The sequence below is a fragment of the Delphinapterus leucas genome, chromosome 1, assembly GCF_059928025.1.
Source record: "Delphinapterus leucas isolate spDelLeu-1000000601 "Yukka" chromosome 1, BTC_Dleu_Yukka2, whole genome shotgun sequence".
Classification (NCBI taxonomy): Eukaryota; Metazoa; Chordata; class Mammalia; order Artiodactyla; family Monodontidae; genus Delphinapterus; species Delphinapterus leucas.
Window position 1 is genome coordinate 145179847 of NC_143129.1, and position 25661 is coordinate 145205507.

The following is a 25661-nucleotide window of genomic DNA, read 5'->3' on the forward strand; positions in this document are numbered from 1 at the left end:
CCCTCTGAGCTCATCTAAGCATGTCTGAGGGATGCTGTCCCACTCCCCCATCGGTGGGGGATAGGGAAACCTAGAGCAAGCGCTCACTGTGTGCTTTAGTGTATGTTACCACATTTCATTTCCACAATAGTCCTAGAGGCAGGGCTGAATGGCACCACTGGACAGATGACCTAGAGGAGTTGGATGACTTGTTCAAGGTCACCTGGCCAGTTGGAGGCTGACGGGAGATGATCTCAGGTCTGCCTAGCCCCCAAACTCGTGCCGTTTCTCCACCACCAAATTCCCTCCCAGCCCTAAGTTGCTTCCCTTCTCCATCCAGTGTGGCCAGTGCAGACCTCCGAAGTGTCAACCTGGTGACACTAGATCCGTCACCTTAGGGTGGAGTGAAGGAAGCACCTGGGCATCAGCTTACTAATTCAAGGTGCTGATGAATTATTCACACCACCATTAACTTGGAGGCCCTTTCAGCCTCACCTCTCTTTCCCCTGCTCCAGACCCTCAGGTCCTGGCCTGCCCCGAGCTCGGCAGACCTGCGGGGCCCCCAGCGAGGAGATGCTGGCAGAGCTGGAGTTCTGTCTTCTGGTGGCAGTGACACTGCTGAGCCCAGCCCCCAGGGCCCAAGCCATGGAAGGTAGGAGCTGCCGGGCACAGGCAGGAAACCTGGAGGGGGGCAGAGGGGTGGCAGGTAGCAGCGGGGTCTCAGGAGGTTTCCATGTGGAAGGCCAGAAAGCGGAAGGCCCTTTGGGGGGCAGTTGGCCGAGTTGAAGATGTATTGCTTCTGAGATGGGGAAAGACAATATTTATCAAGTGCCAACTATGTGCTGGGTGCTTTCCACGTATGAATGCATTTAGTCTTCACAGCCAATTTCAAAGTGGGTATTAGTCCTCCTTTTTACAGAGGAGGAAACTGAGGAAGAGGGACGTTAAGTAACCTGTCCAAGATTACGTTTACCAAGGACGAAGGGAATGGCTCAGAGAACGATTAAAGATTTGTTGTTGAAATGAGTCCTTATTTTCCTCCTGAGAGCCTGCTGTACTTTCCCATCGCCAGCCAAGTGAAATCAAAGTTCCTTATAAAGGCATTCAGTGCCTTCCCAGGTTTGGCTCCAATCTCTATATAACATCCAACCTCGGTTCCCAGAGTCCCTCGGGCATCCCATACTCTGGCAGAGGATCACACCCCCTCCTGGAGATGCTTCACCCTCAGGGCTTTCACCCGCTGTGCCCTCTGCCTGGAAGGTCCCTTCTCTCTTTTTCTACCTGAGAACATCTGCCTCATCCATGAAGCTCAGGTCAAACACCACCTCCTCCAGGAAGACTTTCGCATCCCTTCATCAGCCTCAGAAACTCCCTCCTTGGGGATCTTAGAACCCTCAGCTGGCACCCTGGTCCCGGGTCGCTTTGTGCCGCTCCAGCCCTCTGAGCACTGTGTGCCTGTCTGGGAAGCCAGGGCCGTCTTCAAGGGGTGTGTGTGTAGCAGGGGCTCAGCCAGCGGTTGCCAGTGCCTTGTCTTCCTGCCAGTTCAAGGAGGGCTCAGGAAGGACACATAACTTTCCAGTCACCTAGTTGGTGGCAGAGATGGCCTGGGCACCCAGGTGTCTCACCCCATGCCTGGGTGGTGGGAGAAGCTAACTGTTCCCATTTCTAGCCACTGGGGCTTCAGTGGCCTTGGGGTGACCCTGGAGTTCAGGGTGCCTGCCGGACAAGGCCTCTACTTGTGCTGGGACACAGGGCCTCCTGGGCCACCAGGAGTTCTGCTCCAACCTTCTCACGGCTTTTCCCGTCCAGTGGGCAAGGCTGGGGGAAGGACAAGGACAGGCAGTGAACAGGATGTCCCTCTGTCCTCTTGCCATAGAGGCATGAGTCAGACATTGCTCCCGCCCTGGCCTGTCCCCAGGGCCAGGCAGGGAGCCCTGATGTGAACTGGGTGTGCATCTTGTAGCCTCTGCACTGCTTTCTCTCATCCGTGTTCACAGCCGCCCAGCAAGGTCATTATCCCCATTTCACAGATGCGTGACTGAGGCTCAGGTAGGCTAAGTGATTGTGAGTCTGAGCCTTTATTCATGCCATTTCCTCCCTCCAAATCTTCCCCAACTCACAAAGTCTTCTTGCTCCTTCTAGCCAAACTCAAACATCAACTCCCTTGTGTCCCTCCCCCAACAGTGCTGGCCCTGGCAAGACTGCCCCCCCTCCCTCTGGACCCCAGAGCCCGTGTGGCCCCAGCACAATCACGCCACATGGCTTTGTCTCATTTGCCTAACTCCCCCCATCTTACCGCACAACTGGAAACTCCCCAGGAAGGGGCCCGTTATGAGTCAGCACAGGCCCGTACAGGGCACGTGCTTGGCAAATATGCCTCTTACAGGAACTTCGGTTAAGTATATTCTTCAGGATGCTTCTGGTTGCAAGGGACAGAAACCTAATCTGGATGAGTTTAAGCAAGAAGAGAAATGCAGTGGCTGGTGCCAGGGAGGCGGGAGTATAGCTGAGTTGGGCAGCTTGGGTTCTGGGCCATTTCCTCTTTTCACATGGTTCTTGCCATTTGCTGACAAGCTCTCTCAATGGGCCCTGAGCAGGGTCCACCCAGGGCTCTCACTCCCAGCTTAGGTACCAGGGAGGAAAGGGTTCTCATCCAGGCACTCAGCAGCAGGACTCTGGTGGCACAGGCGCACCCCACAGGCCAGTCGCTGTGGCAGTGCTGGGGGCCCCAGGATTGCCCAGCTAGGATCCTGTGTCCTCCTGTGGGCCTGGGAAAGACGAGGGAGGGTTACCACATGGAGGCAAGGGAAGGGAGCAGTGTCTAAAATTGAGGGCATGTTCTTGCAAGAGGTGAAGGAATGAGGGCTGGATGGAACAAATCAGGAGATGTCAGCTACAGCAGTAACTTCCCTTTTTGGGCCTCAGTTTTCTCATCTGTTAAATGGAGTCAATAACACCTGTGCTGCCTATTTTATGGGGATATTGTGAGGATGATATAAGATTGTTCACTGATTCATTCACTCAGCAAATATACACTGAGCACCTGCTTTGTACCAGGAGCTCTTCTAGGTGCTTGGGAGACAGCAGAGAATAAAACAGACGAGAATCCCTGCTCTCATAGAGCTTACAGTTTTGTGGAGAGAGACTTGGCAGTGAACCAAACAAACAAGGAAATAAATAGTACATTTGACAGTGATGGGTGCTATGGAGAAAATAAAGCAGAAAAGGGAGAGAAGGGGTACAGGGATGGGGAGAGGGTTTCATTTGTAAATATGATGGTTGGGGAAAGCCTCACTGAGAAGGTCATTTTTTTCAACTTTTAACTATGAAAATTTTCACACACAAAGTGGAGAAAATAGTATAATAAATCCCAATGTCTCCATCAACCATCTTCAACAGTTATCAACATTCTGCCTTTCTTGGCTCTTCTATCCTACCCCTACCCCCATTTTAGGGGGGCAGATCGGAGAAACTTAAAGACAATCTCAGATATCACACTATTTCACCCATAAATATTTCAGAGTATATCTAACAGATATATAGATAGATAGATATTCCCAATATTTTTATAATGATATAATAATTCTTTAATTTTACCTAATACTCAGTTCATGTTCAATTTTCCCCATTATGGCAAAAAAAAAAAATCCCATTGCAATTTTTTTTTTCAACTCAGACCAGACAAGGTCCACACATTGCTTTTGGTTGGTATTTGACTCAAGTCTCCCTCCCTCACTCTCTCTCTCTCTCTCAGTCTCTCTCTCTCTTTTTTAATCGACTTCTCCCCTGGCAACCACTTTTCTACTCTCTGTTTCTATGAGTCTGACGTTTTAAATTCCACATATAAGTGATACCATGCAGTATTCGTCTTTCTCTGTCTGGCTTATTTCACTTAGCATAACGCCCTCAAGGTCTATCTATGTTGCTGCAAATAGTAGCCTTTTTCAAGGCTGAATAATATTCCATGTCATATGTATCTCTATTCATCTGTTGATGAACACTTAGGTTGTTTCCATATCTCAGCTGTTGTGAATAATTCTGCAATGAAGATGGGAATGCAGATAACTCTTTGATACCCTGTTTCCATTTCCTTTGAAATATACTCAAAGTGGAATTGCTGGATCATATGGAGTTCTATTTTTAATTTTTTGAGGAGCCTCCATATTGTTTATCATAGAGGCTGCACCAGTTTGCATTCCAACCAACTGTGCACAAAGGTTCCTTTTTCTCCACATCGTTGCCAACACTTGCTACTCTCTTGCCTTTCACATAATAGCCATCCTAACAGATGGGAGGTGACATCTCACGGAGGTTTCGATTTGCATTTCCTTGATGATTAGTGACGTTGAGCACCTTCATGTACCTGTTGACCATCTGTATGCCTTCTTTGGAAAACTGCCTATTCAGTTTCTCTACTCATTTTATTTTTATTTTACATTTTTAAATTTATTTTATTTATTATTTTTGGCTGCGTTGGGTCTTCGTTGCTGCACGGTCTTTCTCTAGTTGCGGCGAGTGGGGGCTACTCTTTGTTGCAGTGCACAGGCTTCTCTTGTTGCGGGGCGTGGGCTCTAGGCATGCGGGGCTCAGTAGTTGTGGCTCACAGGCTCTAGAGCATAGGCTCAGTAGTTGTAGAGCGTGGGATTAGTTGCTCTGCGGCATGTGGGATCTTCCCGCGCCAGGGCTCGAACCCGTGTCCCCTGCATTGGCAGGCAGATTCTTAACCACTGTGCCACCAGAGAAGTCCTCTACTCATTTTTTTTTTTTAATGGTGAAGTGTTGAAAGCCTTCCTCTTTATATTTATTTATTTTTGGCTGTGTTGGGTCTTCTCTGCTGCACATGGGCTTTTCTCTAGTTGCGGCGAGCGGGAGCTACTCTTCGTTGAGGTGCGCGGGCTTCTCACCGCGGTGACTTCTCTTGTTGTGGAGCAGGGGATCTAGGTGCGCAGGCTTCAGTAGTTGTGGCTTGCAGGCTCAGTAGTTGTGGCTCGCGGGCTCTAGAGCACAGTCTCAGGAGTTGTGACACACAAGCTTAGTTGCTCCATGGCATGTGGGATCTTCCTGGACCAGGACTCAGAACCCGTGTCCCCTGCATTGGCAGGCAGATTCTTAACCACTGCGCCACCAGGGAAGTCGCTATTGATGGTTTCCTTTCCTGTGCAGAGCTTTTCATTCAATGTAGTCCCACTTGTTTATTTTTGCTTTTGTTGCCTTTGGTGTCAAATCCAAAAAATTATTGCCAAGACCAATGTCAAGGAGCTTACCTCCTATGTTTTCTTCTAGTTGAGTCTTTTTTAATATAACAGTTGTGTCTCCCCCCACCACCTTATTTACTGTTGAAGCACCTGGGTCATTAGAATTTCCCACATTCTGGACTTGACTGAATGTGTCCTCACGGTGTCATTTAGATTGTTCCTCTAGCTTCCATATTCACTCTAACTTGTAGACAGATCCAGAGACTCCATTAGATTAAGGTTCCTTTTTTTCCCCCCCAAGAAGATGTTACAGGTGTTTCATCAGGGCACCGATTATTTAGTGTTTCACTTTGACCTTGAGATTGTCAGTGAGTTCAGGGGTTGTTAGCCTGATCCATCCATTATAAAGTTCCCTATAAAGGTAAATTTTTTGGCATTTTTTAATTATAAAAATTTTCAAACATTAGCAAAGGTGAAAGAATTTTACAGAAAATATTTACCTACTCAACCAACTAGGTTTTACCTCTCATCATTTACCTTTTGTCTCAGTGATTAGAACAGACAACGATAATGATGATTCCATTAAGGTTTGCAAAGTTATGTTTTTCTAATGTTGTTATTCTTTCTGTAGTCTTCTTTAAATAACAATTTTTCTTCATCAGCTATTTGGTTATCCTGATATATATCGTTTGTAACAGGAAAGGCAAAGTAAATGCTTAATTCTTTCTTCATGTAGCAAGAAGAAAACGAGTTCGTGCCCGAGCAATCTCTAAAGGAAATCAATAAGTTCCTTTTTAATTTCTTTTAGTTGTATTATGAATTCATTCATTTTTATATATTTGATGGGTTTCAACCCACTGCAATAAATTTTTTTTTGGCCACTCCTGGCGGCATGTGGGCTCTTAGTTCCCCGACCAGGGATCGAGCTTGCGCCCCCTACATTGGGAGCACAGAGTCTTAACCACAGAACCGCGGGTAAGTCCCTGCAATAAATTTTTTTGAAGCTCAAATTATACCTTCTTTAGCCAGTGGGAGTCCCTTCAAGAATGTTTCTGTGTCTTTTGACACAATCCCAGCAGTTCCAATAGTTTCTTTACTTTCTGGTGTGACAAGATATCCCAAGTGTATTTTGTATATTTACTGCCCTAGACTATTTCTTTAAGGAGCCCTGCTTCATTTTAGTTAGACATAACGATCCTAATCTAATTTAGTTGGACGTAATAATCCTAATCTAAGCCCAAGTGGTACAAATACTACCAGGATATCATTGCTTTTAGGGTTTTTTTTCTTTTTTTTTTTTTGCAGTATGCGGGCCTCTCACTGTTGTGGCCTCTCCCGTTGCAGAGCATAGGCTCTGGACACGCAGGCTCAGCGGCCATGGCTCACGGTCCCAGCCACTCCACGGCATGTGGGATCTTCCCGGACCGGGGCACGAACCCGTGTCCCCTGCATCGGCAGGCAGACTCTCAACCATTGCACCACCAGGGAAGCCCCGCTTTTAGGGTTTTTAATGAACAAAGCTAGGAAATTAATATTTTTAGAAATAAAAATAAATCAAATTCGTACTGATGTTTTCAATTCAAATTAAGGATCTCAAGAGTTCTGCTTAGTTTTTTAATTCTATACTTGTATTGCTCTCCTCTTACACTGCAAATCTTAGTTTCTATTGACATTAACATACTTCCTTTACTCCAATATATAAAATATTGTAAAATAACAGTATTCACTATTACCACTAATAGTAAGTCTACTGAATATAGTTTAATATTTCTTTGTGTTTCATTTTGTTCTTGGGATATATTCCACTAGGAAGGTACAGTCAAAATAGTGTATTTCAACATTGTTTGAAATCATTTTTCCCATGTGAATGTGCCTCCAACTTGACATACAGTTAAGCTTATTTGTTTTAGTTTGGCATATGGGTTACTTAAATATTTTTGATAATTTAAAAATTATATTAAAAATTACTCATGATTATAAAATTATCAAATAAATTGCGTTTAAAGAGGTCTAGCGGTCGCGCCTGTTTCCTCCCCTTGGCTTACATCTTCCTGTGTCAGAGAACAATTTTTATTAGTTTCCTTCCATTGTTTTCAAAATATAAGCAAATATGTACATATAAGAATGTAGTTTTGGGGACTTCCTTGGTGGCGCAGTGGTTAAGAATCTGCCTGCCAATGCAGGGGACACAGGTTCGAACCCTGGTCCAGGAAGATCCCACATGTCACGGACCAACTAATCCCGTGTGCCATAACTACTGAGCTCTAGAGCCCGCGAGCCACAACTACTGAGCCCACGTGCCACAACTACTGAAGCCTGCGCGCCTAGAGCTCGGGTTCTGCAACAAAAGAAGACACTGCAATGAGAAGCCCGCATACTGCAACAAAGAGTAGCCCCTGCTCGCCGCAACTAGAGAAAGCCCGTGCGCGGCAACAAAGACCCAACGCAGCCAAAAATATAAATAAATAATAATAAAAAAGAATGTAGTTTTAACTTTGTAGTACTCTGTGCGCATTTTCACTCAGGATGGGAGCAGGTAATATTATTTTTAATTTTCGAATTCCCCAGTGCACATCTCTAGTGCCTAGCATTTGGTATTATTTTATCTAAAATTATAGTCCCACCTGACACTTCTTGTCTCCTTTCCCGCTTTATTTTTCTCCAGATCACTTATCACGAGTTAATACACTCTATATTTTCCTTATTATCTTTATTGTTTGTCTTCCCCACCAGAATTTTAGTCTACTTGTTCCTGCTGTAACCCCAGCACCTAAAACGATGCTTAGCACTCAAACAGTATTTCTTGAATGAATAAAAGCATGTTTGGCAAGTATTTGAAGAATAAGTAAATGAATGAACAGCTACATGAATAAGTGAATTGACTTAGGGCCATGACCTCATGCTGCCTCATCCCATCCCAAAGAACCCGCTTTGGAGCTGGGCCACTACCCACGACCCCAGGGCTGACTCTGAGACATTCTTGCCTCTCACCACAGGTGTCAAATGTGGGGGTGTGCTCTCAGCACCTTCTGGAAACTTCTCCAGCCCCAACTTCCCCAGGCTCTACCCCTACAACACGGAGTGCATCTGGCTGATTGTGGTAGCTGAGGGCTCCTCCGTGCTGCTCACCTTCCACACCTTCGACCTGGAGTACCATGACACCTGTAGCTTCGACTTCCTGGAGATCTACAACGGGGCCTCCGGGGACCAGGGCAACCTGCTGGGGAGATTCTGCGGCCAGGTGCCCCCACCGCCCTTCGTCTCCTCCTGGAACGTCATGTCTGTGGTCTTCCACTCAGACAAGCACGTGGCCAGCCGAGGCTTTTCCGCAGGCTACCAGAAAGGCAAGGGGGACTTGGCAGTGGAGAGGGTGGCCCTGGGTGGGGATGGGGGGAGGGCGGCGGGGTAAGGTGACGGGCAGGGTCTCAGCATCTTAGCGTGTAGGCTTTCTGTAACCTGGATGCCCCTGCTCTCATAGCTCACGGGGCAAAGGCAGCCTCTGTTGGTAGTGTTTTTTTTTTTCTGTTGGTAGTCTTGGTGGTTGTGTGTTCCCACCTTCATGGCAACACTCCCCACGTATCCCTCCGTTATTCTGGGAGTCCTCGGAGGGTCTCACTGTGCTCAGGAATGAGGCCTCTCGTGCTCTCCTATCCTTGTCCTTCTCACCCCACACATGGCATCAGGACACTGGAGGGGACACCGGAGGGGACACCGTGCTGCCACTGCTGCTGATCCCTCTGTGGCATCTCATGTCACGGGCACAGGATTCTCTCCCCCTCCCCATCATGTCCTCGGAGTGGAAGGTGCATGAGCGTCTGCATGGAGCTGGTGACGCTCTCCCTCCCAAAGCCTTTCCTGAGCTCGCCTCCTATATCGTGGTCCCTAAACCCTCCCTCCCCCAGCCAGGCTTGGAGCCTACCCCTCAGGCTAGTGAGGGGAGCAGAGGCTTCACCCTCCTTGCCTTTCTTTCTCCTTGACTCATTCCTCTTTCCTCAGGCTTCTCTGCACAGACTCAGACCTCCTACCTTCTCCCAAAGCCAAAACCAAAGGCCTTCCTCACAACAGCTCAAGCAGCAGGCTCCACAGAGGCTCCTGGTGCGCAGGGTTCACCAACAGCAATCAGGGCCGGGACGAGGGTGCACACAGTTCTATGCCTCCAAAGCCAGACGCCAGCTCCCACTGGCTTTGGAGGCATAGTATTGTAGAATGGTAAAACACCAGAACCACAGACCGATCTAATCATAGCAGTGGAGTTTTAGATCCCTAGATTTTTAGACTCTTAGGGTATCAAAGTTATAATACCATGTGCAATGTTTTCTAATATTTTTTAAAACAGGAGTACCCTTATATCAAATGGAACCTTATGTTAATCCCTGATATGTAAAAGAGATAAAGGCAGCATTTTTTAAAAATAAATTTTATTTATTTATTTATGGCTGCATCGGGTCATCGTTGATGTGCGTGGCCTTTCTCTAGTTGTGGTGAGCGGGGGCTACTCTTCTTTGCGGTACGTGGGCTTCTCATTGCTGTGGTTTCTGTTGTTGTGGAGCACAGGCTCTAGGCGCATGGGCTTCAGTAGTTGTGGCACAAGGGCTCAATAGTTGTGGTGCGACGGCTCAGTAGTTGTGGCACACGGGCTTAGTTGCTCCGTGGCATTTGGGATCTTCCCGGGTCAGGGATCAAACCCGTGTGCCCTGCATTGGCAAGCAGCTTCTTAACCACCGCGCCACCACGGAAGCCCCAAAGGCAGCATTTTTGTTGTAAGCATTTATAAGTTCGTATTTTTAACATTTACTTATTATAAGCCAATCATTGAAAGCATAAGTAAATATTGATGGCCTCCGATTAGTTAAATTATTACATATAAGATATGTGACTGTGGATGCTATCTTTCATTGAATTAAAAAATAGTTTGAATACAGAAAAAGAAGGACATTTACAGCAGATGTCTGCAAATAGATGCCCTGGGGCTACCGTGGAGCCGTGGAGCCCCAGATCACATTTTGAAAGTCTCTGCTAAGGGTATTGACAGCAGATGGGATCTCACAGACTGTCAAAACCTGCCCTCTCATTTGACAACAATACACCTGAGACCAAAGAGGGAATGTGCCTTCCCAAGGTCACACATCTGGGAAGGGGAAACTGGGACAAGAAGTCAAGGCCTTAGCCGCCCGGCACAGTGCTCCGTTCACACAGCCATGCCATGCAGTGAGATTCTGGAGTCTCAGGAGACACAACCGACTGTGCCCCTCCCTGCTGGTGGCCTCCAGCTAGTCCTGGCATTCATTATCACCTAGCTCCCAGTTGTACTGGCTACACTGGGCTCCAAAGGGCTTTCACCAGAAACTTATTAAACTCTGCATGCGTCTGAGCCTGTGGATCAGTCTGAACAGGTCTCATGATTTCTAATATTCCCATGAGGCTCAGAGAGGCTGAGTTACTCGCCCATGGTACAGTGCCCTCAGAAGACTGAGCTGAGAGGAGACCTGTCTTCAGACTTCAAGCCCATCTCTACTCCTTCAGATCCTCCCTCTAAGCCTCAGTTTCCTCATCTGTTCGGGAGATTTGATAATGTTCCTGGTCTCAGGTACCTCAGCCTCTATGCTCCACTAGCCTGGTAGGAGGGGACAGTGAGACTGATAAGGTCAAATGCACAGACTCTGAAGTTAGTCAAATCCTGCCCTCCCTGATACCAGGGGATGACCTGTTGTCAGGGTCCTGCCCTGTCCCTTGGGACCTTGCCACTGCAATGGCTCTTGCCAATCTCCACATCTCTTTGCTTCAGGGCTTTTTCTGAAGCTTTGGCAGGTCACCTCTACCCCCAGCGGCCCTCAGCCTCGATTCTGGGGAATGACCCCGCTCCCCCACCCTCTCTCCCTCACTGCCCATCTGCGGTCCTCTGTCTCTCCCAAATAAACTACTTGGGCTCAAATCCTTGTCTCGGGCTCAGTCTGGGTGAAGCCCAACTCACACAAGTAAGTTATTTAACTTCTCTCTGCCTCCAGTCTCTCAGCTGTAAAACGGGGGAAACCATGGTGCGTTCCTCATGGGGTTATGGTGATGGCCTAGAAAGATGGCCTGTGCCTGTCACTTACCAAGCGCTCAGTGGATGTTGACAAGAATCCCGTGAACACCTGTGGGCGTGGCATTTCCCAAAGGAGGAGATGGGGGAGCCACAAGGAGGGAGAAAGTTTGGTTCAAGCAGGCTCCCTTGCAGATGTGTGTGGTGGCGTCCTGACGGGCCTGTCGGGGGTCCTCACCAGCCCCGAGCACCCCAACAACTACCCCAACAATGTGGAGTGCCGCTGGGTGATCCGAGCCTCTGGCCCCGCCACCGTCAAGCTGGTCTTCGTGGACTTCCAGGTGGAGGGCAGTGAGCAGTGCACCTACGACTACGTGGCTGTGCTTGGAGGGCCCGGCCCCGCCCATGGGCACCACTACTGCGGCAGCTCCAGGCCCCCCACGCTCGTGTCGCTGGGCCACGAGCTGCAGGTGGTCTTCAAGTCTGACTTTAACATCGGGGGCCGGGGCTTCAAGGCCTACTACTTCTCAGGTAGGAGGGCCGGAGCTACACCCTGAGTGCCCTGTGTGTGCTGGGCTCCTGCCTCCCCATCACGCCTGCGGCTGGGTGGGGAGGGGTTGTACTCTTCTGCCTCTGGGCCTTACACTTCCTGCTGTTTCTCTGCCTGAAATGTTCTAGCACACCCTCTCCCGTCTGGCCGATGCCAAGGCACAAGCATGTCACCTCCTCTGGGAAGCCTCCTTGATTCACTCAGAATTATTCCCTTCCTTCAACTCCTTAGAGAAGTTTTCTCATAGCGATGCTCTAACACATCACTTCTGTACCTGGTTTGCATGCTGATTTTCTCTGCTTGACTGTGAGTTCCTATGGACTTATCTTTGTACCTGCTACATAGAGGGTATTCAATTAATGTCTGTATGAATGAATGAATGAACCCTTGGGAATTAAACTGTCTAGTGGAGGAGATAGAGAAGGAAACAGACAATGACAATGCACTGTGATCTGTGCTGTCTAACAGTAAGAATCATGGATGACTTCCTGGAGGAGGAGAGAACTGAGCAGTGCTTTGAAGGTGTTAGCCAGTGGCAGAAGAAAGGGAAGAGCGTTCCAAGCAGAGGGATCAGCATGTGCAGAGGCACGGAGGACAGAGAGGGTTTGTGTGCTTTACTACTAGGAAATATTTGGTGAGGCTGGAAGGTAGGGCTGGATGAGGGGCAGGGAGAAAAAGGGCAAGGTCACGTCATGAACCACCTTGTCTGTCAAGTCCAAGTTGGACTCAACTCCGAGGAGAGGTATTAGGCATTGTTACTGAATTCCTATCAGGGTCAACACTCATGAAATGGTTTACCAATTGGAATGACAGTCTCAGCTTTCAGCTAGTTTCAGTTTAAAGCAGGCTTTGGGATCAGTTGTCTGGTTTTCTGGCCATGGTGCCCACAACCTGCCAGGGTGGTTTTAGGACCCTATAGCGCCTACTGCCCAAGCTGTAGCTGCAGAGGGTGACAGTCTCCACCCTTCTCACCATTGCTCCTTCTGTCCTGCTCTCCCCAACCCAGGAGAATGCCAGGAGGTATACACGGCGGTGCGGGGCAACTTCTCCAGCCCACAGTACCCCAGCTCCTACCCCAACCACATCCGGTGCCACTGGACCATCCGCCTGCCTCTTGGCTACCGGGTCAAAGTGTTCTTCCTGGACCTGGAACTGGAGGGGCCCAACAGCCTGACCAAGACCTGTGACTTTGACCATCTGGCAGCCTTCGACGGGGCCAGCGAGGAGGCGCCCCTGCTGGGCAGTTGGTGTGGCCACCACCTGCCACCACCAGTCACCTCGAGCCACAACCAGCTCCTGCTTCTGCTGCACACAGACCGTAGCACCACCCGCAGGGGCTTCTCTGTGGCCTACATTGGAGGTCAGCTGGGGTTGAGGGTATGGGTGTGCTGGTGGAGGAAGGTGAGGCCGGGGTTCCTGGTCTTTGCAGCCTCCTTCCTCCATCTCACCAACTTCTCGGTTGGCTGCACCACTGTGGACTCCTGCCCTGGGACCTCTGAGGCTATATCAATGTGGCCCTTGCTTATTTTCACTATTACAGTGCCCTGTTCTTCCAGCTTCTAAATCCACAATTCTTAATTCCTCCCTATCTGTCACCTTCCTCCATGGGCCCCTGGCCTCTCTTGTACTATGATTAATCCTCTGTATCCAGGGGTAATACACAAGATATGGTAATACTATTTATCGAAAACAATTGATATAATTATGGAGATGCTGACCAACCTTGCTTGTACAGTCATAAGTCCTGACTGACAGTGGTTTGAAAAAATGACCTTTGGTTTTCTTACATAACAAGAAGCCTAGAGCTAGGCAGCTTCTGTATTGGTTCAGGGACTCAACAGTGTCCCAGCTGATATGTCTGGGATTCTCTTGACCTCATGACCACAAGATGGCTGCCACAACTCCAGGCATCATGTCCATGTTCAAGGCTGGAAGAAGGTAGGGGAGGTGCCAGCCACAAATGTTCCTTTATCAGGAAAGTAAATGCATTTTCAGAAGCCCTCAAAAGACTTCTTCTTGTTCTCATTATTTTGAACTTGGTCATATGGCCATGCCTAGCTGAAGAGCTGGCTAGGGAACTTGGCACTCAGCTTTTCCATCCTCCATAGTGCTAGTTAGATTTGCCAGCTGACAGCAGCTATCATCTATCCCCCCCTCTCCTCACCCTTCCCTGGGCCACGGTCCCAGAAATGCCTGTGCTCTGGACCCATTTTGCCCTCTGCCTGACTAGGCGAGAGCCTCCTGTTGTGCAGGTGCGGAAACAGAGGTGCAGAGAGGAAACGACTTTCACTGCTGTCACACGGGCAGTGGGTGGCACAGCCAAGGCTAGAACTCACACCCTTGCCTTTTGTGTGGCTAAGCAGGGCCTGGGGAGGAGGCCCAGGACTGAGCTCAGACGGACGGGGGCCACATCCAAATGCTGCCATTTACTGACCATCCAATGGTGCTCACCTGTAGGAGGAGTTGATGGATGCTCTAGACAGGTGGTCGTTAAGATGAAATGAGGTAACACAGGTCACAGTGCCTGCCTCTGAGGGCATCCTTGCTGAGTGTGGATTTCTTTCCCTTATGTGTCTCAGTCCTGGTCTGCATTCAGAAGATCTTTCCTCGGGACTTCCCTGGTGGTCCAGTAGTTAATACTCCGTGCTCCAAATGCAGAGGGCACAGGTCTGATCCCTGGTCAGGGAACTAAGATCCTGCATGCCACACAGCACAACCAAAAAACAAAAGTCTTTCCTCTTCTTTCTTTCTTCCTTTCTTTCTTCCTTTCTTCCTTTCTTCCTTCCTTCCTTTCTTTCTTTCTTTCTTTCTTTCTTTCTTTCTTTCTTTCTTTCTTTCTTTCTTTCTTTCTTTCTTCTTTCTTTCTTTCTTTCTTTCATTTATTTTTGGCTGCATTGGGTCTTCATGGCTGCGCACGGGCTTTCTCTAGTTGCAGCGAGCGGGGGCTACTCTTCATTGTGGTGCGCAGACTTCTCATTGCAGTGGCTTCTCTTGTTGCAGAGTATGGGCTCTAGGCATGCGGGCTTCAGTAGTTGTGGTTCGTGGGCTCTAGAGCGCAGGCTCAGTAGTTGGGGTGCATGGGCTTAGTTGCTCCGCAGAATGTGGGATCTTCTTGGACCAGGGCTCGAACCCGTGTCCCCTGCATTGGCAGGAGGATTCTTAACCACTGTGCCACCAGGGAAGTCCTTCTTTCTCTTTCCTTACCCATGTGCAAGAGGAGTTTGGGGGCCCAGCAATGGTGAAGGAAACAGTAGAGCTGCAGCAAGCTAGGGGCAGCAAAGTGACCTGGGCAGATGCTCCCTCTGTGGGCCTCAGTTATCTCCATCCATAAACCTGGAGGAGAGCTGTCCCTCTGTTAGAGCGACCCCTTTCCCAGAGTGCACTCAGAGAGCCAGGTGCCATGGGGCTCTGCCACAGCTAGCTGGCAAGTCGCTTTCTCTCTGCGGGTCTCAGTAAAATGAAAATATCAGCTGAAGGAGCTGAGAAGTCCCTTTTGCTCTGATGATCTTACTTCTGGGCCTGGGTCCTCTCCCAGCTGTGTGTGATCTTGGACATGCTCCTTCCCCATTTGGTGCCTCCAGAGACACCTCCCCGATGGCTGTGGGAGCCCAGGGTCAGACACGGCACTAGTGCTGGGCCAGGCTCCAGATGTGGCCCAGGCTGCAGGCGGCCTCCCGGCTGGAGGACAACCTCAGCATCAATCAGGGGTGACACACAGTTCAGCATCACCAAGATCATCGTGGGAGACGGTGGGCCCATAAATCCCCGACTGCCCAGACACCAGAGGCTGAAATATGTCTGAGGCATTTCCCAGAGAGGGTTTGAGATTTCCAGGCCTCTGCCTACCAGCTCTTTCCTTTTCCTCCCGCCAGCCACCCAGCTTCCTTCCCCCTACCCTCACCCTTGCCCCAGCAAGCACTGCCTCCGTACACACACGCGTTCACACACACACACAGGCTCGCACGATCCCAGACACTTAGAGTCACACAGGCCTGGCTGGGAGGGGCTGCAGGGGGCCACCACATAAGGTGGAGAGACCAGGAACTGTGGGATCTTACAGACGCAATGATTAAAATCCTGTCCTAGCCACCTTTCAGAGCTCTGGGTTCCAAAACTTTCAAATGCGTTTAGTCATGTCCACCTCAAGGCGTCATCATGAGGAGGGAGAATGGGGCTTCCTTCACCACCCTTTTCAAACTGCAGCCACTGCAACCCTTACCCACACACGTTCTGCTCTCCCTGCTCCCCGTCTTTCTTCTTTGCTTGATTTTCCTTCAGACTACTCTGACGCTTAGGTGTATCTTACGTATTTACTGCCTCCTCACTCAACTAGAATGTAAGCTCCAAGAGGGTAGGCATTTGTGGCTGGTTTTTCTCTTTTCATTTCTGTATCTGGTGTTTAGAATAGCGCCTGCACATAGTGGGCCACAAATACTTGTTAAATGATTGAATGAATCGCCTGGTATATGGCAAACATGATCAGCCAATAATAGCTTTCATTATGATAAGAACATTCATTCATTCGGTCAGTCAGTCCTTTATTCAGTATTCACTGCACCTGCCAAGCTCTGTGTTGGGCTCAGAGGGTGCTGAGAAGTAGGCACGGGGCCTGCCCTGGAGCTCATAGTTTGATGGAGTTAAATGGAGTAACGCGTGTAAAACGTCCTCGTAGGACTGCTTAAGAGCCATCCCCTCTCTGGGCCTCGGTTTTCCATCCACCACCCTTTGGATAGGGGCTTGGAGAGGGTGGGGGTCAGACCGCCTGCCCCCATGGCCTCCAGCTCCCCACTTCCATCCATCCTCAGTGGTCCCCATGAACGTGAGTTGCTCCCGCACGGACTTCCAGATCCTGATCTCCGCGCAGGCAGTGGCCCCTCTAGAAAGGACCAAAGTCTACCTGGGCAGCCGGAGCTGTGCTGCTCAGGAAGTCGGCAGCAACTTCCGGATCCAGGCCCGCTTTGACACCTGCGGCACTGAGTCTCAGGTAGGGGCTGGGGGAGGAGGGAGGGCACGAGGGAGGGGCTCTGATCCCTGGGGAGAGGCACCTGCCAGACCTGAGGATTCAGCTTCTCTTCCTGGCTCTGGTCACCCCACCAGCCTGGATGCAGAACTCAGCCCCTATTGATTTTACCTCAACAAACTTGCTCAGTGTAGACACAACAAAGAACTCAGGTAGGGGAGACAGAGAAGGGGTGTCCTGCTGCACAAGCTGGCGACAAGCAAAAGCCCCTACTGGAGGCCCCTCCCTCAAGGTCCTGTGAACTGACTGTTCCTGGGGGCCTTCCTGCTGCCCCCCCTCCCCACTGGAGCTCCCCAGGGCCACCCGGTCCCCACCCCTCTAATGCACAGACCTGTTTGAGCGCTGCTGCCTGCTGCCCACCCCCTCCCCAACCTTGTGATCCAAATCCATCGCTGGGCTCCGCAAAACAAAGGGGCCCTTCAAGAGACAGGATCCACCTCCCTCCAAACGCAGCGAGGTGTACAAATGAAGTTTTTCTACTAACCTTGTATTTCGGAGGCCTAGAACCCAGGCTTGGGGCCCTCAGAGTCACCTGGTAGTGGCCCAGGAACCCTGGATGTTTGGATTCTCAGGGACTGGTTGGGAAGGGGAAAGGCGGAGAAGGCACAGTGGTCTCCATCGGGGACAACACCCCAGCCTTGGTGACGAATCTGGGGATTCGTTAGACTGTCTTGGCAGAAATCACGTGCTTTCCAGCAACCGTATTTCCCCACCACCCAACATTAGCCGAATGTATGCCTCTGGCCCCTCCAGTCCACCCTCTGCTTCCCCAGCCTCCTGGCGGCCATCATCCTTTTAACCTGAGCAGAGGAGAAGTGGGAGTCAGTCTTAGCTGCCAAGATAATCTGCCCTCACCTCTACACCATGCCCTAAATCCCCTTGGGGTTTTCTCTGGGGGCCGAACCACGTTCCATAGAGTCATAAAATGATGGAGACAGAGAACCCCAGAAGCAAGGAATCATGAAATCTAGAACAAAGAACTCACAGACACTCAAGGTCTCAAAGTCACAGAACCACCAATAGAACCTGGAGCCACATAATCATAGAATCTTGGCATCAATATCATGGAAACATAAAAACTGAGAGCCTCAGACTCATGGATTCTTAGCGTAACACTTATAAGTCCTAGACGCATGAGGACCAAGCTCTGCATTGAGTTGCTTTCAAAGATGCACAGTTCAAATGGCCAAAAGCCATGACAGCCTATCTGTGCATCTCTTAAGAACCACAGAGACTTGATTTCATAACCGTAACACCACATTTGTGTGGACTTTCTTTCCTCCTCAAGTCTCACTCATCAAAAACCCATGAAACTTCCCCGCACACCTGTTTTGTGTGATTTTTCCCTCCCTTCTTTATTATGTGGATTCACTTCGGCCCTTTCACTGGGTCCCCTTCCACTCCCAGGTTCTGTCTTTCTTTTTCCGATTCTGTGTCACAAAAGTCCAGGACACCGGTTCTCCTCAGAGGGTGTGGTGGTAGACAGGCTGAGGGCACAATGCAGGAGGCTCCTCTGGGGACATGGACTCAGAGCTTTTTGGAAGCCCAGAGTTGGGAGAGACCCACAAGGTCATCTGGTCCATGAAACTCCAGATCCGTGATTCCCCTTCACTGCCTTCCCCAAAAGGACCACCCAGTGTCCAACGATGGCAGCTTCTTGCAGGTCACGCCCGTTTGCTCTGTTCTAGGCAGCTTTGGTTTTTAGAGAAGCCTCAGCTCAGAAGAGCCATGACTGGACAGGGGCAGTTGGGCGGCCTGAGGAGTGTAACGGCTGCTCTAGATTAGGGGTGGGTGGGGAGAGTAGCCCAGCATCACTGCAGCCCCCAATGCAGACCACACCAGACTGCCCATCAAAATGCTGTCCCTCAGTCCCCAGCTCAAACACTCCACTGTCTCAGGGCGTCCTAAGTCCTGCCTCCTTCATCCATGGGGGTGGGGAGGGCAGCGGTGTGACAGGCTCCTCACATCACACTCCTCAATGGCTCTTCCCAACCCCAGGGTGGTGCTACTGGGCTGAACAGAACTCAACCACGGGGACACATAATTGCTGCAGACATAATTCGGCAAAACGATTCCATAAGGAAAGTCAAGTAACACCAGGGACAGAGCATCTAACTGGGAGGCAGGAGACTCGGCTTCTGGATCTAGCTCTGGGCAAATTACTGCCTTTGCGGGGCCTCAGTAGCCACATCTGTAAATTGCCAAGGAAGGGAGATTGAACTAGATGTCCTGAAATTCCCCTTTGGTTCTGCAGTCTTTGGTTTGAGTGAGGTGTGATGGCTAAGAGCACAGTTAGGAATCAGGCAGATCTGGAAGAGAATACGTTCCCTGTCAACTGTGTGCTGTGTGACCTCAGACAAGGGATTTAACTTCTGGGCCTCATTTTCCTTATCTGGCAAATGGGGATATTAATGGTACCAATAAGAGAAGGTTGTTGTGAGAATTAAATGAGATAATGCCCTTAAAATGCAGAGCCTGGAACATGGCGAATGTCCCTGTTGTTACTGTTACTGTCTTTCATAGACACCACGTCCTTCAAGCCAGAGCAAACACTGACCCATCAAATATATATTGTCTTTTCAGACACCGTCGTAGTGCCTCTTTTACAGGTGGGGTCACAGGCTCTGAGTGGGAAGGGAGTCAGTAGCCAAGCTGGGACTGGAAACCAGGCTCTGGAGTTGTGCCCCCTTGGCACTCAGTGCCTACATATCCAGGGGAACAGGGTCAGCCCTGGCCCCTTCAGGTGTGAGCAAGTGCCCCTTGGCCCCCACAGAGAAGAAATAACACTTCAGTGATCGTCAGCGTGCTGTACATCGACTTCTCAGCCGGTGGGCAGGAGGATATCCACGAATACGAGGTCCGCTGTGAGCCGAGGCGAAAGGAGGCCTCTGTCCACCTGCTCTCCGGCTCCCACTGGCTTGGGCCCTATGCTGCCACGGCAGAGCACCTTCAGGAGGCACCACCCAGGGACGAGGCAGAGGCACTGGAGGGCCCCGTGGCCATGGTGGCCCAGGACACCAGTGACATCATCTTCCTGGGCCTTTGCATCCTGGCTGGAGTCCTCATGGTCATTGCCATAGTGGTCCTGATGCTGCTGTAAGCAGGGAGGGTAGGGAAGTGGCATCTGGCATTCCTGGGAGGCAGCTTGGGCACCCCACAACAGGGGCAGGACCAGGCGTTGCTGACTTTATGATGACCATGGGCAAGTCACTATCCCCCTCTGAGCCTCAGTTTCCTGGGGACCTTTACTCTGCCCTGCTTATCTCACAGGGCTGGCGTGAGGCTCAGAGAAGAGGATGGATAAGAGCTGCGTAAACTATAGCATGCCATGCATGTGTGTGCAATTGTTGTTGTTATTAATTTTGAAGATTTTCTGCTATAGAAAAGAACTCTGCTGTGTGTATTTGTCAGCATAGATAGTTGTGGTCACTGGTGACAGAGTTGATAAAACTGACTTGTTCTATAACTTGTATAACTGCTTCACCAGCTCAGGATACCAATAAGACCCCTCCTAATTTTCTGACTAATTGCTCATCTTAAGCATTCATTAGCAGGAAACTCGGTATCCATCCAGGGGCCTCCACTCTCCTGAACTGATCCCGGAACCCTGAGGACTAGTCCTGCCTCCAAACTCCAGGAACAGAGAGACAGGAAGCTGAAACCCCACCTAGTGCTGTTGCTTTAGCCCCTGCCACATGGTGGCGCTGTTGAAGACTGGTCTTGGACATCCTGGTGGATGCCTGTCCACCAGATGGACAGACCCCTAGAGTATAAACCACAGGCAGGCCCATACTATGCTCAGTAGTGAGGCTGAAGGCTGAGGACTGGTGTCTCTTTCATGTTGGTATTTTTCCTTAAATAAACCATGATCCTTGACTGAAAAACTGATTGAAGTCCCATGTGTCTCTGTCCTCACCCTGATGTTGAGTTCAGATTACTAGCCCATCCTTCTCCTCCAGCTGAGCTCTCTTTTGAGCCCTCTGGACTTTCTCCTGCCATTGGACTTCACTCAGAGCTACTCCAGTCCACCCACATTTTTCTAAGTTCACACCACAGTGACCAGGGGTTGGATTTCCAATGCTTCCCTGTGAGAAGACCTCTGGCATCCTTATGCGAATTGGTCCAGCACTCCCCAGAGCCCTATATATCAAGAAGTGGAGGGCTCCCCTGGTGGCGCAGTGTTTGAGAGTCCGCCTGCCGACGCAGGGGTCACGGGTTTGTGCCCCGGTCCGGGAAGATCCCACATGCCGCGGAGCGGCTGGGCCCGTGAGCCATGGCCGCTGAGCCTGCACGTCCGGAGCCTGTGCTCTGCAACGGGAGAGGCCAAAGAAGTGGAGCAGTCTTGTTAATGAAAAATAAACAAAAAATACATTTATAATACATGACTTCCCCCTGTTCACCTTTATATTTGCATAATGAATCACTCAAGTGAGTCCTTTCATAATAACAAAAATCTCCAAATTGACCGTGCCGACCACTGACATCAATTTAAAAAATTGTAGTCCAATTACAATCCCTTCAACAATCCAACAAACATCCACTGGTTTCTAGCCTTGTGCCTATTGCTGTGACAGGCTCCAGGCATATAGAGGGGAGCAAGTCAAAAGAGATTCCTGACTTCAAGAGGCTTACAGTCAAGTGTAGCCAAATCAGGGACAGGGAGGGCAGATAAGTTGGTAATTTGCAGAGAAAGGACCTAGAGAGAAAAGAGCTGATACAGCAAGAAATGAATCAAGCAAGGGAAAAAGAGTAGCCTGCACATTGGGAGAACTGGGCTCAAGTCCACACTCTTCTTTTTAATTGAGTGAGCCTGAGCGAGCCACTTTGATGCTATGAGCCTTGATATACCCACCTGTAGAATGGGACCAAAGTTCCAGGTCTGTTGTGAGGGCATAGCAACATGATGAATTAGAGGTCTGTCAGGGTCTTGTGCCAGCAGGAGACTCTGGGGTGTTTGGAACAGAGGCCCCAGCCTCTTCCCCTCCCACCCACTTCTTGCTCTCAGACTCCTCCAGCCGCTGAGCCAGGCTTCCTTCACCAGCCTGAGTTGTGAACACCCCATAAACTTCCCAGGTCTCAATTTCCCTGTCTGGGCAGGACTGGACACACAGCATACACTCTCTGAGGACAACCTTGGGTGGGGTTCTGCCTCCCGGGCCCATGAGCTGGGTTTTGGGGTGGCAGCGGGACCTAAGCTTGCCTTGTTCTCATCAGCTCATCAGATGGGGGAGACGATAGGCCAGCCTGTGGCAGGGCCAAGGGCGTCTGCGCACAAAGCTGGGAGCCTCGATCTCCACCCTCAGCAGCTGATCTTCAAGGGCCCCAGCACGGAGGCTGGAGCTGTGCCCCTGCAGACAGACCACCCGGGTTGAACTCAGGCTCCGCTACTTGCTAGCTGTGTGACCTTGGGCAGGTCACCTCATCCCTTTGAGCTGCAACCTTCTACCGGCAAAGTAGGAATAATAATAACACTGACTTCATCAGTCCATTGTGGGGATTAAATGAGATAATACATGACAGTGCCCTCCCATGGAAGGAGTCAACAAAACTCACTCATTACCATTGACCTATGAGTCAATGGTAATGAGCAAAGGTTCTGGCCTCAAAACCCAAGTTCTAGGCCGAGCTTTGCCACTGACTTGCTGTGTGACTTTGGGGGAGTACATTTCCTTCTCTGGCCTCAGTTTCCCTATTTCCAAAATGTGGCAGGCATCACTATCACCCCCAGCACCATCACTTCCATAGCTACTATTCTTAAGCACCCCAACATGGCAAGGGTTTAAGATATAACCTCCCACTTAAGCCACCTTGTGAGACAGACATAGTTGCCCCCATTTTACAGATGAGGAAATTGAGGTTTGGGGAGGGAAAGTGCTGTGCCCAAGGTCACATGGCTATGACATGTTGAAACTAGGCTAAGAGGGACTGTTCTTCCCTGTGCTGGGGGGACTATGCAGTGATCTGGGGCCTCTTGGGACCCCAGGCCAATGCTCTGGAACACGAGAGCTGTACCTGCTTGGGAAAGGACTGGAATGGCAGAGAAAGAGAGGATGGTTTTATCTTCCCGATCGTGCCCAGATACTGCCGTTCCCAGCCCTCCGGGCAGCCAGTGCATTGATCATCTTGCAGGAAATGACAGTCTTTATGACAGCATAGTGTCTCCAGAAATGAAAGGGCTGAAATGATACCCATTAGCCAGTGCGCCCTGGCCCTGGATGTATCGGGCACGGGGGGTGGAGGGGGCGGGCATGGCACAGCTTTCCAGCTCACCTACCATTTCCCCTTTTCAGAGGGTAGGGGGCTGTGGAAAAAGCCAGGCTTAGACCCCAGGTCCCTCCCTATTGACGTATGGCCTTGGGATGTGCCTCCCCCAGCCTGGAGCTTTGGTTTCTCCTGCCAGCCTGTCCCTGTAGGGCCGATATTATTGATGAGGAAGCCCTTGGCAAATGGCTGTGCTGGTCCTGGGAAAACCTCTCCTGGCCTGCAGGTCAGGCAGACCTGGGTTCCTTTCCAGTTCTTTCTCTGACTCTATGTGACCTTGGGCAAGTTGCTTAACCTCTCTGAACCTCAGTTTCTTCATGCGTGGAATGGGGGTAGAAAAACCCTCCTCATGAGGTCATTGTGAGGACTGAGAGAACAAGGGGGTGTGCCCCACATGGGGCCTCCTCCTGGACCTTTCAGGAAGTGGTTGCTGGCCGGCCCTGGGCTCTTCTCACATCCCAGAGCTGGAAGGGCCTTACAAGAAAGCAAGTTCCCACCCACTCCTAGGAGTCTCCCCTGCACCCAACCTGACCTGGCCTCCCGGCTTCCCTGCTGTTCGTCAATAGACCGAGGTTGTTCCCACCCACAGCCTTGCTCGCTCCTGGTCCCTCTGGGTGGAAAGTCCTTGCACCGAGCATCCCCTGACATGGCTCCTGCACATCCTTCTCTGTCCAGTGGGCCCCCAACCACGTATCTAAAACTGCACCTCCACCCCGTCACTTTGTACCCCTTTGCTTTGCTTTGTCTCCTTCACAGAATGAACTGTCACCCGAAATGGTGTGAGGAGTGTGCTTGCTTTTGCCTGTTTACGCCTGCTTCCCCTCAGTGCAACGCCAGCTCCATGAAGTCTGTCTTCATCAGAGCCTGGTACACGTGGCCTTCAGTGAGCACTTGTGGTTGAATGAGCGAACAAACAAGTGAATGAATGGACGATTTCACGCAACTCCCTTCGTTCGACCCCACGTGTGTGGCAGTACTGGTACTTTGGTGCTTTCTGAGTCAAGGACACTTCCCATGTCTTCTGTGTACTGCATCTGGGCACAGAGATGACTACTGGTTCAGACACGACCCCTCCCTTCAGGAACTCACATCTGGGGGGACAAGCCAGCTGTAAGGCACACAGTGCTCAAAGGGACTGTATCAGCTATGTCAGTCAGGGTTGGCAGGAACCAGCAGATAGCCCACTGAATCCAGGAGTCTGAAGCGTGTTTAATAAAGGGGCTGTTTACAGATGTGCGGGCAGGGTGCAGAGAAACCACAGGGGAGCGTGCAGAAGCTGGGGCTAGTTAACAGTGGGGTCCTTACTGTCCTCTGGCTTGAAAGGTGAGGAGAGGAGACTTGTGCTTGGAAGGACACAGCCAGCCAGGGGACCCCTGGCTCCTCCTGCCCTCTAGTCTTCCGGGGAGGCGGGGGACTCCTCGCTGGCTGAACCCAGAGGGATGGGCACAGAGCAGGGTGGAGAAGAGTGACAGTGGATCTGGAGCCACAAATGGAGACTAGCACAGAAATAAGCAAAGTACTTTCCTCTCAAAGCCTTTTGGGAACAAGACAGGGTTAAAATTACTGACTCAACTTGTGCTAGAGGAGCCCAGAGAGACTCATGGCGCCAGGAGGCTCAACAGACGGAGGAGGAGGAATGGCATCCAGGCACAGGGAACTGCATGTGCTAACACAGAGGCATGAAGGACCACATCATGACTGGGAGACAGGAAGGGTGCGGTGGGCAGGGGCTGGGAGGGATGCTGGGGGGCGAAGCTGGAAAGGCAAGCTGGGAAGTTATTATTTAGGGCACCTGGATGACACCAGCTGCTTCTCTCGGAACAATGATGGAAGCAGCCCCTGTGTCCTTGGCTTCAGAATGAAACCCACTGGTTTCATCAATGACGCTCTTAGCTGTCATTGATGTCTTCTCCTGGGACACAGCCCACCACGTAGAAAGGCTCTTCATCTGTTGGCACCATGCAGGTTGTTGGGGGGTAAACCAGTTTATCACCGTGAGCTGGACCTTAGCTTCATGTCTGTCTCTGCCGCTTCCTGGCCAAGTAACCTTGGTTTGTCCATCCACCAGTTCTCTGGGTCCCCTTCAAGAGGCACTTCCCCAGCACCCACCACAAGCCAGGACCTGGGCCAAGGCTCTGGTGTCCAGAGAGGAATGAGGCACAGGTGGTGTCAGGAGTTGGACTTGGGAGTAGGATTCCCATCTTAGCTCTGCTACTAGCTTCCATAACCTCTCCAAATCCCAATTTCCTCATCTGTGAATTGGGAATCATAGTAGAAGCATTTTTTGGAGTTTACTCTATTCCAGGCATTTTTCTAGATTTTTTTTTTGCATTTACTTTCTCCTTTAATTCTCTAAACAGTAATTATTATTATTATTTCCTCAAAGAAACAGTGGAAGGAGGATTGAAACCCAGGCACTAGGTCTGTCTGCAGAGCCCAGACCTTACAGTAGAGAAGGTGAGGAGAGTCAATGAGAAAAACAGATAACTGTAACTCATGCTTGTAGCTGTAACAAAACACATTTTAGATATTAATACTGAGCGTTTTGTGCCTGGCGTTCTTCTAAGAATCTAAGCACTTTCCATAAATTAGTGCCTTTGATCCTTGTAATAATGCTATGAGGCATGAGTACTG

General features: G+C 50.3%; 1 protein-coding gene across 1 annotated transcript; it reads left to right on the forward strand.

Annotated features, from left to right (window-relative positions):
• The first annotated feature begins 552 nt into the window (after positions 1-552).
• On the forward strand, positions 553-20249 carry CDCP2 (CUB domain containing protein 2). Its single transcript, XM_022574996.2, has 6 exons — positions 553-631; positions 8171-8518; positions 11392-11727; positions 12753-13106; positions 16552-16730; positions 19540-20249. Exons 1-6 carry the CDS (start codon positions 553-555, stop codon positions 19864-19866), a joined length of 1623 nt encoding a protein of 540 aa, XP_022430704.2. The 3' UTR covers positions 19867-20249.
• The last annotated feature ends 5412 nt before the right edge of the window (positions 20250-25661 follow it).

Bases quoted from the DNA above. Each gene is read 5' to 3' on its own strand.
- CDCP2 (XM_022574996.2), top strand. From the start codon at position 553: ATGCTGGCAGAGCTGGAGTTCTGTCTTCTGGTGGCAGTGACACTGCTG. The intron at 632-8,170 runs GTAGGAGCTGCC...CTCTCACCACAG, and splicing joins CAGGGCCCAAGCCATGGAAG to GTGTCAAATGTGGGGGTGTG. The intron at 11,728-12,752 runs GTAGGAGGGCCG...TCCCCAACCCAG, and splicing joins CAAGGCCTACTACTTCTCAG to GAGAATGCCAGGAGGTATAC.